The sequence below is a fragment of the Citrus clementina genome, unplaced genomic scaffold (assembly GCF_000493195.1).
Source record: "Citrus clementina cultivar Clemenules unplaced genomic scaffold, Citrus_clementina_v1.0 scaffold_9, whole genome shotgun sequence".
In the NCBI taxonomy this organism is placed as follows: domain Eukaryota; kingdom Viridiplantae; phylum Streptophyta; class Magnoliopsida; order Sapindales; family Rutaceae; genus Citrus; species Citrus x clementina.
In genome coordinates this window covers 28,047,421-28,061,022 of record NW_006261964.1, presented here as the reverse complement: position 1 = coordinate 28,061,022, position 13,602 = coordinate 28,047,421, and the positions used below count along the sequence as shown (strand labels likewise).

The window sequence follows — 13,602 nt, the reverse complement described above, 5'->3', positions numbered from 1 at the left end:
AAAATAAAAGTCACTCTTTAATATTGAGAAGAGAGAATGACAATCTAACTTGAAAAATCTCTTTTGTATAATTTTTTGAACATTTATTAATAATGTGACTACTTCAGATGAGAAATAAAATATTATTTAATGAGTCTTTTCGTTTTAGTACTTAACTTATTCAATGACTGAATATAATTCTTCTAAGAAAATGAATATTACTTGTACAATAAATAATCACTATAAATATAAAAGTTGGGTTCACTTGTAAATCACTCAATTTCTCTGTAAATAAACAGTTTTTAGTATAAGAAAAATGGTAGATCTATTGAAAGATAGGATATTATTAGTATTTTGTATGTGAGAAAAATATTAAATTAATTATAATAATTTTTCACATAATAGATTTTTCTCTTATTGTTCTTTGTAGCTATAGTTTTTTTTAATATATGAATTTTTCATGCAAATTCTTATATTATATGATTGATTTTATTGTTTGTTTATTTTTTATTTGATATTTTAATTTACAAGATCTTAAATAGATTAAAAATTCGTGACAATAGTCCACTAAAATATATATAACCTTATCTTCACCAAAATAAAATATTTGGCCATCGTCCTCAAATGTATCGTTATCATAATAGATGTTTGTACTATTTTTCCTACGGGTCAGATTCACCCATAGAAAAATTGAGTTTAGGTACGCGGACTATTTTCTTTTTTTAAAAGTTTTTGACTTTGAAGATCGCACGATCAAATCTGAGAGAAATCTGGGTAGGGAATATATTAATAATTTTAATGCATAATATATATGATACAGAGATAAGGGGGCTATATGATATAAAGCTAAGGAGCTGAGCACTTAATTAAGCTTATTATTCCAGTGAGACAGGAATTGAAATTGGACAACGGATCCGTTTGGGATTGAGGTGTTGTAGTTTTTAAGTTACAGTTTCTGTAAAAAAAATTTTATAACTATTAAATAAAAGTTAATAATATGTAGTAAATATAAATTTTAAATAATTATTTTGATAAAATTATTAAATATATAATAAAATTTTCATTATACAAGAGAAAAATCATATCAATATAGCTTACAAACTATAGCAGCTAATATTTACCAAACACTTTAGTGTTGTCACTTTTAAGTTACTACTAAACAATCTCAATTCCAAACGCAACCGTAATTAAGCGTGCGAGAAAAATACTTTGTATTTATATGACACAGCCCCCTTATCTCTATATCATCTATATTATCTATTAAAATTGTTAAATACTTCCTACCCAAACTCATCAACATTATAACATGTTATCAATATGATTATTGCTCGGGTATAGAAAGTATCTTATCCCCTACTCTTTATTTTACTAGTTTATTTAATTATACGTATTCTCTATCATTGTCATATTAATTTGGATCTTCTACATTAAAAAAAATGAGGCTAGCTATTGTGTGTTTTTTTTATTTAAATTTATTTGTTACTAATATTGCAAGGAAAACCCAACAGAATGAAGACAGAATTTGAATATTCTTACACACATATAAAGCCATGCATTTGAAGATTCCAAAACCCCTAAAAGATCAATTGAAGATAGCAAATCCATCAAAGTCTGAATTTGAAGCCTATAGTATTTTTCGGTGAAAATTATTCTTCATCGGTGATTTATCTACAAGCCATATACCTCAATAACTTATCTAAAAGCCATGAGACTCAGTAACACAATCAAGGTTATTGTTTGAACTGATACGAAATTATTGCTTAAAGAGCATAATATCTCACCCAAGTGGAAGTAGTTTCTAGTGTAATATTTCAAGTTGGTCCATGATTATAACTCTGTGCTTTACATAATCACATCACAATCGAAGCACGTTAGGCACTACATTATGAGTTATTAAATTCTATTTCTTCTGCTTGGGTTTTTATCCCAATGAATCTTTCCCTAGAAAAAAAAATCAAGTATAATTATCCTAGAGAAATGAACTTCGAAGGAGGAGGTAGTGTGACCCTTTGGTAGTGAAGGTCTATCCACTTCTCTAGTTAATTAAGTATGAGATTCTAGAAGACCAGCAAGCATTTAGAGCCAAAACCGCTTGCACCGATTCTCAGAGATTATCAAGGAGCCGTAATGGCTGCTGCAACATCAAAGAAACCTTGCTTATGAGATGTAGAAATTACGGAAGCTTCAGTGATTTTAGAAGGAATAAAGTTGGCAGTGGATGTTGCTCTTTCTCCTCTTCTTATAGGGTATGATTCCAAGAATGTTGTCAACTTTATTCTCAATGGTACTTCTAGTAGAGAAGAGTTAGATTGGATACTTTATGATATTAGAGTTATGATAGAACAAAATAATCAATATCAAATGGCTTATACTTTTAGGTCTTATAACTTAGTGGCCCATGCTTTAGAAAAAAAATGATTTTTTTCATTTCAACACCTCGAGTGTGGATCGAAGAGGTCCCAATAAAGATCGAAATTTTATTATAATTATAGTGTTTTACTGGAAATGAAATCATTTACTATTTAAAAAAAAAAAAAAACCGCTTGCACCGATTGGCAATTTAATGGCTGTAACATCAAGAAGACTAGGCTATCATGGTCCACAATTGGTTGGTTAAATTAGATACTCAAGCGAAATTAGGTGCACATACTTTCTTTTTTTTTTTCAAAGAGCCTCAATGATATTCTACTATACTTACCCACACGTGGAAGCTGATAAAATAATCAATTAGAAAATGTAAAATAATAAATAATTAATAACCAATAGTGCCAACTACACCCGTTTTTCTGTTGGAAAACGGTTGGGAGTCATTCTTTGACAAAACATGCAGACGTCGACAATGGTGAACCATACTATCAAATTAACTGACTCAGTGTCTCGATTGAGTTTGACTCCACTGCCTTGCATGTTTTCATCAAGTATTTTACGCAATTTTGGGGGAAAAAAATGTATTGTACGCATCTTAATCCCTTTTACAATTTTTTTTTTTTGGTTAAAAAGAATTATCTTGAAGCTTGTGTGAAGGATAATCAATCCCATCTCTTTCTTCTAGTATATAAGGGTCAATCTAGGTGCACTATCTTTTGAAGACAAAAATTTGGACTTTTTGTTTCTTTTGGTAACTTTCTCCATCAAAGATCCGTAGTAAATTTGATATCTAAACTTAGGATAAATCTTTATTTAATTTCTATATTTTAACTTAAGTTCTTATTTAATTTTTATTGTTGATGCCGTAATTCGGTCGGCGACCCAATTGTCTCGCCAGCACTTTAATTTATTTTGATGGGGCATTTGTCGCTTGATACTGTAGTGGAATTTGAATTGTAATGACATTTCCTTTGATCTGTAACAACAGAAAACTGTCAGGGACGCTGTATTTTTTCTAGTAAAAACCTTCCAACGCTCAAGTCAGCAATCAGGTTTTTCTTTGTAAGGAAAATAATAATGTCACACTCGTGATTTTAAGTATTTTGTATTTTTTCCAGAATTCTCTTTTTTTAATCAAAACCCCCAACAAAATCCATTTTCTGGATCTCCCCCAGTTCTTATAGAGAACTATGCATGTCGCGCGTTATTGTTCGTTCTTTACTGCGTGGTCGTTACCAAATTGAGTATGCCACTTGAATCTAAGAGTTAATATATCAGTTTATCTAGTTGTTGAGCAACCATTATAACGTCTGATTGTGCTTTAAACATTAAAGCAGAGCGTGCACATACGTTACGGATGAGCTTCCAAATGAAGCTCAACAATATGAGATATTAACCAAAGCCATGCGACCTGATTCTATTCTCCTAACAAAACGTTGGTCGCGCTTGCACATGTGACCAAATAACTTTCTCCTCGAACTCAAGTAACTATTTTTTATACCCCAAAACACTTATATTTTTAACAACACTTTAAAATGTCTTTACAATTAATTATGTTATTTTTTTCATATTAATATCTTTATAATAATATTCTTAAAATTAATTAATTTATCTTTTAAAAAATTACTTTTCCTTAATTTTTATAATAATATTCTTACAATAATATTTTGGACGCTAATTAATTTATCTTTTAGAAAAAAAAAAGTTAGTACTAGTAAATTAGTAATGAAAACATCTCACAACACTTAAAAGTATATTCTTATAACATTTGTAATCTGTATATACTATTTAGTTGAGATAATATAATTTTATGTAAAAATCAAAAGCACTAAGATTCAAAACCAACTCATGCATCTATAGAAAAATGAATTAAGTTGTCGTCACCCTAAAAAATCATAATTAAAAATTTCACAAGATTCCCATATAAAGTAAGTTTAATCAGTCGATATCGTGTCTCAATCGGCTCCACTACTACACCGTCACCGTTCAAATTTGTCTACATGACGACATGTCTTACGTTTTTCAAATTCGTGGCTGTAGGCAATGGGGACCAAAAAAGAAAAAGCTCACTCAACTGAACAGAGATGACACGTAATCGAGAATTGAAATCAACGGCCACACAGACGACACATCAAGAAACACGAGCTTTGCTGCGAAACAACAACCAAGTAAATTATAGCCGATTGCTTTTAGCGACGCCTCCGGGGACACCATTAATTCCAGCACCTTTCTTAAATAAAATGTCCAAGAGCCCAAGGCCACTCTCAATTGCGTTTAAGGCAAAGCCATGAAACGAAAGAAAATGATCATTTCTTGATCTGATTTCTTATGAATTTTTTAAAATCTTCTTTCAATGTGTCTTTTAGTGATAGTGAATTTTTTTAAAATTTTCTTTTAATGTGTCTTTTAGTGATAGTGAATGAAGAAGATTCAATTTTTTTTTTTATAAACTATCAATCATGAAATTGGAGTCCAACTATGTTACAACTATAATATGATACTACAATTGTTTTCAATCATTAGATCCAACTAATATAACTATATAACTGTACATCTAACGACTGAAAACAACTGCAGTAGCATACCATAGTTGCAACATAATTTTATCCCAAAATATAATCAAATCAAGGGAAAATCTTGATCATGAAATAAAACCCCCATCTTGAAGGGGCTATGCAAAGAGTAGTTAATAACAAAACAACATTAGTTAATTAATAGCTGCAAAAGCACGGTTCACAACTATTATAAAGCTTACAAAATATCCGGCAGACATGGATAAATATCCTATTACAACTAATAACAACATGACATATTATTGCACCAATCGTGCCTGCCGCAGACAAAATAACGGCAGATAGTAGTTGCAAGCACATAACATAAACACTTAGGACTATCCCAGAATCACATACATAAAACCAAACAAACCATCAAGGGCGCTTACAACAGAGCACTCAGGATGGATCCCAGAATCATTACGAGCCCGAACAATCCGGGAACGCGATGCTGATGCGAAGAAGATGGAGGAGAAGGCGGAGGTTTAAATGGAAAAGGAGGCGAAGGTTCAAATGGAGAAGGAGGAGGATGTATCTGGCACAAATTGACTCCGTACCAATCCTCATTGGGAGCGGAGGTGTTGAAGTCATATGTGACAGGGCTCGAATTTGGACTGATAATCTTCACACTCTCTGGTTCCCAACCATCAAGTCCTGATCGGTGCAAATACACATAACAGATATCGGTTGCACATGGTCCGTCAATCTGGAACCCATCGGACGAACAACTTTGGAATGTCTTGGTGAACGGATCGTCCAGTCTCGGTGCATAAATCTGATTATCATTGTTTCAACAATATTAATTATTACCATAGAAGAAAAAAATCAACATCAAACTCCACTAAGATGTTAGCTTTAAATATATTTCTGGATAAAGCTCTCGAAAATATTCAAGAAGCATGAGCGTACTAGCAGAGTAACTGACCTAATTAGCAGCACAATTACTTCTATAAACTCAAATTAAAGCACAAGCCCTTCATCAAGAAGCAATTGCTTTGAAAAACACCTATGATCGATACATAAGACAGCGCTCGAATACAACCCCCATAAATTTTGTAACATATCATCTGGGAGTCTGCGACAGCCCACACACAAACTCTGCGAGCCCGTTTTAGGGTTGTGCTTAATTTTTGTTCTTTTAATATTAAAAAGCCCTTGTGCTTTAATTTGAAAGCCAACTTTTTATACGAAACCCATGGATGAATTATTTTGACTTCGTTCTCAAAAAATTATATATGCATCATAACAGTAACGAACTGGTTAAAAACATAAAAAAAAATTTCTCAAAAGAAAAAATAGAAAAACATAAAAACTACTTTTCTGGCCTAAACCTGAAATCAAATAAAATATATATGTTCTAAAAAAAAAAGAAGAAGCAAACCTGATTGCCATAAGCATCACCAAAAGCGATGCTGATCCTATCACGAGTAAAGTTTTTTGAGTCGCAGCTAGTTTTTATAACCACCAGGTACGTGCAGTTCCCGAACTTCTATTTTTGGTTCAAAAATAAAAATAAAACAATTATCAAACATAATCCATACAACGGAATATACCAAGTTCACAAATACTAATAATAATAATAATAATAATAATAAAAAGAACCATACTCGTACCTGAATATAATTGACGGTAAACGATTCAATAGCGTGAGGTTTCAGCTGCGTTTCGGCCTCCGAGAGCATGAACGCACTGAAGGCCAACAGCAGCAGAAAGTGAGCTGCCAATTTTATTTTCATTTTCAGTTCCTGTTTTGGTTACTTCGTTCGATGGATTTTTCTTTTTTCCTCCTCCAGGAGGCTTGTTAAATATAGGCTCCTCAATGGGAGTGAAGGACTGTGATATGCCGAGTAGGTGAATCGTGCGGTGTAAAAAATACTGTGTTGAATAAAAACAACAAAAGGAAAATGGTAGTTAACTCTGAGGTCGGTCTAGGGGCAGATCCGTCTTCTAAGGTTTTCAACTCTTCGACGGTCTTCTTCTTTATAAGTTTGAGAGCTTTCAATGTTTGCATTCCAATTTCCACACACGTGGAGCTCTCTCACGAAACCTTTGCCGAAAGTGAAAAGAAAAGGCGCCAACGAGTTGAGCCCATTTGGCGAGAACTCCAAACCCAAACGCATCAGATTTAATTAACTTTAATTGCAAAAAAGGACATGAAAAATCTCTAATTTTCTGCCTTTTCAGCCATGACAACCGCTTCTATGTTCTTAATCTTATCCTTCCAAATTTTCTCTTGATTCCCTATCAACTAATCTTTTACGTTGCTCCTACGAACGCCCATGTTGAGTCATCGAGAAATGGACATGAACATATGATAATAGATTTTTCGAGGTTGTTATCTTACGTAATTACGCAAGATATATAATTCTTTCACAGTTGATTTGATGAAAATTCAATGATTGTGAATATATAAAATAATAAAATTATATTATTTTCATAACCATTAATTTTTTTTTAATGAAAGAATCATGTATAAAATAACTAAAGCGATTTTTTCATGTAATATTTTATTATCAAAAATAAATACTAAGTTACATGTACCACTCACAAATAATAGATGAACCTCACGTCACCTATTATTTATGGGTGTAAATTACATTACATATAACTTTAAGGGCTCCCTTTATTAAATACATATTTTGTTTATTTCTAGTCAGGAAATCAACAGAGAAAGAGTAAATGCATTTCACGTCTTTCAACATAAATAAAAGCTTATGAAATAAAGAGACGATTGATTTGAGGTGGGTGGGGAGCGGGGATCTCTGCGCCATCTTTTCGAAATCCAAATATTTGAGCCGCGGCAATTCCGTCACGTGTCACACACCACGTCCCTCCACGTGGAAGGAAGTGGTTTGAGCCCTAGTTATGATTCCATTTTCTATCCTTGCATTAAAAATAAATAAATAAATAATACTATATTTATTTTCCTTCTTTTTTAGTAATAAAAATGTGAAGACTGGTGGTTGAGTACAAAAGATAGGGCGAGCAAGTCCCCAGCCAAACAACGGGTTCAACAACCTTTGAAGCTAGACTAACTGAACTGAAGCATGAGCTACAACTTCTAGGCTTATGTCGAAATATATATAGCATTATATATTCTTAATTTGAAGGCCTCAGAAATGGTCCAAACAATCTCCATCTTGCTGCTCTTCTTTCCCGTGATTAGGTTCATCACTTCTTGGCAATCTGATTCACCAATCAGTGGAATACATGCAGCATCTCCTGCAATTTCTAGTCGCCAATTTGCTGCTCTAGCTTCCGCAGATGCTACAGCAGCAGCTACGAACTCTCCATTGTGGTTCGTGATGGCGATTCCAACCAACCATATTGATCTTTTTTGACTTGATTGCTGCATCCACATTCATTTTAAACCAACCTTCAGGAGGGGGTTTCCAACGTGGCTGAGAAGAAGACACTTACTTTGGATTATCTTAATTTTCAGGGGGACGACGCCACTGTTGCTTCAGCTCTAGCCACTGCCATATGAGCATCTGTTTTCTTTTTTACAAAAAGCAAAAAGATTTTCAGAATGTCGGTACATTAGTATGACTGGAAAGACTCTTAAGGATCTAATTTCATAATCCAAGTGCAAGTACCCTTGCTTTAGTAGAATCAATTGAATACTCTTATCTCATGATTACTATTCATCAATAGACTAGCATTGATCGATTCATTACCATCCTTCACAAAAGTGTAATATATGATAATTTGTATGTAATAAGAGTAAATAATTTGTATGTAATAAGAGTAAATGTGGAATGAAATCAGTATATATAACTAAAGAATTTTAACTAAGCGCGCACGTTATGGTGAACGACAATGCATGTGATAAATTTTTATTGGTAGAGTTGAATCGTGAACACATAATTGTATTAGTAAATATTCATCATATGTATCATCGCACATAGTGCATGACTATACGCGTTATCCAGCAAAATTTGGCAAGTAAAACACTAAGGTGGTGTGTGGTAGATGGGATTGTAGTAGTCTGTATTGGTTTGTAATGGATTATATTGTATTTGAAGGTATTAAATAATACATTAACCTTGTGTAAGTATGGAATGTATTGTGTATTTTAATTTTTAATATGATTATATTATATTAAACTATAATTTTATTAATAGAAAATAAATTAATCACCGGCAGCCACCATTGACCACCACTGGAAAATTTTTAACATTGTTTGTTTAGGTTATGATTAATATCATTGTAATTCTCTTATCGAGCTCTACACAATGGTACTAAAATCACCGAAAATGAAGCTCCCCTTCGCCGTAGATCGACAATTAAAATTTTGAATTTCAAAACTTTAATTGTAGATCTACATCAAACGGTAGCTCCATTGTCGAAGATCTTGATACAGTCGTGTAGAGCTCAGGACAATAATTGTATTGATACTAATAATAATGTCAAAAGATGCCGGAAAATAACAACAGCTGGCGCCCGACGGTGGTCAAGTCGTCGGCAAATTTTTATATTTATATTTAATACATAATTAAAATAAATTAAAGAATTGAGTTAAAAATTAAAAAAAAAAAGGTAAATGTGGCAAGACCCGCGTAAACTCGGGGAATGGGCGGGTCTTTATGAGCCACCCAAACTTGATTTATTTTTACATACCCTCACCTTCATTATCTGCACCAAACACGGTGCTGAAAATTTTGTACAATCCATACCCCCTGAAACCCGCGCGCCAAACATGCCCTAAGGTCATTTTTTAGCCCATGTTTTCATTTTCATTTTAATACTAAATGTGTAATACATGTTTGTTAAGCCTAAACCTAAAATCAAATTAAAAAATACACAAAACAAAATCTACTTTGCACTAATAGAAGTTAAAATTTATACACATTTTTCTCTAAACTACAAAACAAACTATAAAATTAAATAAAATATTTTTTTTTCTTATCGTCTTCTTCTCTCTCTTACCAGAAAATCTTTCATCAGGTGTTACACACCACTTCCCTCCGCGTGCAGGGAAGTGGATTGAGCCATAGTAAGGATTCCATTATTTATCCTTACATTAAAAAAAAAATGAAAATACTATATTTCCTTTTCTTCTTTTTAAAAATAAAAAAAGTGAAGAACGGTGGTTAAGTAGGACTATTGATCGGTCGTTCAATTAGTCAAAAGATTCATACGGATTTTGTTTTGCTTTGTTTTAGAGATTTAAATTCGCTCACACCGATGCCAAATATGTTTTTTTGCAAAATTTGCTTGTAATTTGGGAATTTCAAAAAATCAATTTGGAAATTTTCATTCGGTTCGATTTTGACGTTAATTCATTCAGTGTTTTTAGTTATAAAATAATGAATTGAAGCTTTGAAAACCGAACTAAATCGAAGTTTTTCAAGTCCAATTTAGTTTGGGCCACCCCTAAATGATATGATATTTTTTTATTTAAAAATTATTTTTTCAATTTTTTGGTTTGATTTTCAGATTTGAAACTTTAACATGCAAACCGAACTAAAGTATTTGATTTTATAACAAACCAAAATATTCACTTTTTTCTAAGAAAAAATAACGATCGAAAACCCTAAAAAACCAAATCGAACCGGTAATTTTTCAGGTCCAATTTAGTTTTGGCCACGCCTATCAGCATCCTTCATAAAAGCCCAAACTATGATAATTTGTATGCAATAAGAGCAAATGCGGAATGAAATCAGTATATATAACTTAAAAGAATTTTGATTATATGTGCACGTTATGGTGAACAACTGATATATGTGACAAATTTGTACCGGTAGAGTTGTACTGAGGACACATAATTTAGTTAATGAAAATTCATCATACGCATCGTTGCACACAATGCGTGACAGCGCGCATTAGATGATTAGATCAGAACCTCTTCAAATAATATGTGGATCATTCAAGGTTGCTACTTTGTCCAGTCAAATTTCGCAAGTAAAACACTAAAACGCCTCGTTTCAGAAGGGCTAGTTTAGAGTTTTGCGTTTGCCTGCCGAGGAGAGGATTCGGGCAAATATTGCACGGGCAAAGTAGTAGTGCTGACGCCGCTGAGGACTGAGTGGATATTTAATAGAGTGTGCTACCACCACCCCACTACTGTTCTTATAACCCCACTTTTTAATTACAAGCATTAAAGAATAAAAATCAAAGCCACTCACGTACTATTTATGCTTTACTATCCCCCAAAAAAAAAAAAAAGAAGGAATGGCCACTCACATACCAGTTACACCAACTTTAATGCCACAAATATCCCCGTACCATTTTTTTCTCAATGAACCCGGCGTGGTATGGTAGAGAGACTGAGAAAGATTTTTTATTTTATCTTTTTTATTTAGAGAGGGTATTAAGACTGAAATGACATCGAAATCATGTCATCTTGTATGCTTTCTTTGTTCTAAATTATAAGACAATAAACAACAGGGGTGGAGTCAGTATATTGATTGACTGGGGGTTTATTCAATAATAATATTAAAAAATTTAAAAAGTAATAAATATATAAATTTGAAAGATTTTTCATACTTCAAAATATGTTTACAATTGTCCTTTACGAGTTTTCATACATTGATAATGTTGCATTACAACTTCATTATCAATATTATTAAATAGGTTTTTTTTTTATATAACAACCAAACTATCATTCATCCATTGCTCTCTTATTTGGTTTCGTAACCGATTCTTCAAAATGTTCATGGCTGAAAATGCTCTCTCTACACTAATACTAATATTTATGTTTAAAAATTTAATTAATATTGATGTTTTTGGGCTTGATTTTAGTTTGTAAAGTCCATTTCTTTTGATTTGTTTTAAAATTTTGGAGTGTGAGAATTTAAGTGTAGATATGTATTAGGGGCGTGAATATAAATTATTGGGGATTTAAGAAAAATTTATTAGAAATTATAAGATAATTAAATTAATTATTAAAAGATTTTTTTTTCAGTGGGACTGGGAATCCGGCCCTGAATTAAACAAGCTCTGCAGTTGTCAGAAAATATATTTATGGTGAAAGAAGCCAATCTTGACATACATTCAAATTTTAAACCAAGGAATTATGTGCAACAAAAACAATTTATTGAAATCGAAATAACCCTTTCACTGTAGGTAAGAAGTAAGGGAAACAACATTCAGTTGGCAAACGAGTTGTATTTACAGAAGTGAAGCCAAGATGCCGTTAAGGAGACGACAAAGATGAAACTGTCTTCAGGGGATGTGAGTGTAAAGAGTTATTATCAACTTGATTTATTTGAGGTTATGGTTTTATGGGTCTATTTGGGCCCTTTGTGCTGCCCGAGAGTCAAGACTTATCTGGGCCACATCAGCCTTTTACGTCAGATTTTTGTCTTATAGAATGCGTTTGACATACTATTGTATTGTATTAAGGTATATTACATTAACCAATGGACTTTTGGTCCAATGGAAAAAATTTTTCACTTATAATATTAAGTGTAAGGGTTCGAGCCTCCGTAAGAGTACTATGGAGGTTAGTTTCAGTACTCCCTCAATTATCAACTAATTGATTGGAGACAGTCTTTTTCCTTACGAAATGTGAGTGAAATAGGCACTCCTCGAATATTAGAGAGAGTTTAAAGTACTCTCATTCCCAAAACTCTAAAAAATATCCCAAATTACATTGTTACAAATTTATTCTCTTTTTAGATAATAAAAAAAATACAAAAAAAAAATTGAAAATCACATTAACCAAAACTAACATCTCATCACGCAGCAAGTAGGAATTGCGTCATCGATCATCATGTAGCATTGTCGGTGTCTTTCACTTGTTGATTTGAAGACCAAATGGAGAACAATAAAAATGATAAAGAAGAGGAAAAAATAAAAACGAAACAAAAAAGAAGAAGAAGAAGAAGAAGTAACAAAAAATAAGAGAAAAGGAGAAATGAGTTTGAAAATGAAGAATAGACGAAGAAGAAAAGAAATAATAAAGAAAAGAAAAATAAAAAATAAAAATGAAAGAAAAAAGAGAAGGAGAAAAAGAGGGAAAAAAGGACAAAAGAGAGAACATAAACATAATAATAATAATAACAACAACAACTGTAACTATTCTTATTAGTATTAAAAAATTTTCTTGAATAATAATAATAATAATGATAATCATTATAATAAATAATAAAAATAATGATAATAATAAACTAAAACCATTTTAGTAATCTAAAACAATTTATTCTAATTTCAAGACAAAACAAACACAATATAGCCCATTCCTATCCCAATTTCTACAGCTAAAATAAATAATTTTATTTTGATTTTCACTCCTCCATTTCGATTTCAGCCCATTTTAATTACTAATTCGTAAATGCACCATTAGATGTATTGAGCTATAATGCAATATCATGTTTAGTACAATATGTATTGTAGTATATGTAATTATATCATTATTTATATTAGTATTAATTTTAAATTTATATTATTTAAATTTATTAATATTTAACTATTTATTATTAGTTACACTAAAATATTTAATCTTTATATTAATTATTATAATATAATTAAATAATGTAATATTTAATTATATATTTATATAATAATATAAAATAAAAAATTATATAAAATAATTGAATAATTTAAAATTAATCATAAATTTATTTTTATTTGTTATAATACATAAAAAATAAAAATAGAAAGAAAGTTAATTTAACAGCCACACTCGGGTTTGAATAGGGTAATTTTTAAAAACCTCCCCTGAGGTTTGGGCTTGTTGCAAATAGATGGCGAGAATTGA

General features: G+C 31.6%; 1 protein-coding gene across 1 annotated transcript; it reads right to left on the bottom strand.

Moving 5' to 3' along the window:
• Positions 1-5,032: 5,032 nt before the first annotated feature.
• Positions 5,033-6,804, bottom strand: LOC18032744 (embryo-specific protein ATS3B). Its single transcript, XM_006421711.2, has 3 exons — positions 6,512-6,804; positions 6,280-6,387; positions 5,033-5,673 (listed from the first exon to the last, which is right to left on the bottom strand). The coding sequence occupies exons 1-3, from the start codon at positions 6,632-6,634 to the stop codon at positions 5,284-5,286; spliced, it is 621 nt and encodes a 206-aa protein (XP_006421774.1). The 5' UTR covers positions 6,635-6,804; the 3' UTR covers positions 5,033-5,283.
• Between the last annotated feature and the right edge of the window lie 6,798 nt (positions 6,805-13,602).

What these genes read in the sequence shown, in the direction of transcription:
- LOC18032744 (XM_006421711.2), bottom strand. Translation starts at nt 6,634, where the DNA reads ATGAAAATAAAATTGGCAGCTCACTTTCTGCTGCTGTTGGCCTTCAGT. An exon ending in TTACCGTCAATTATATTCAG is followed by an intron (nt 6,388 to 6,511) that starts GTACGAGTATGG and finishes AACCAAAAATAG; the next exon opens with AAGTTCGGGAACTGCACGTA. An exon ending in GTGATGCTTATGGCAATCAG is followed by an intron (nt 5,674 to 6,279) that starts GTTTGCTTCTTC and finishes AATGATAATCAG; the next exon opens with ATTTATGCACCGAGACTGGA.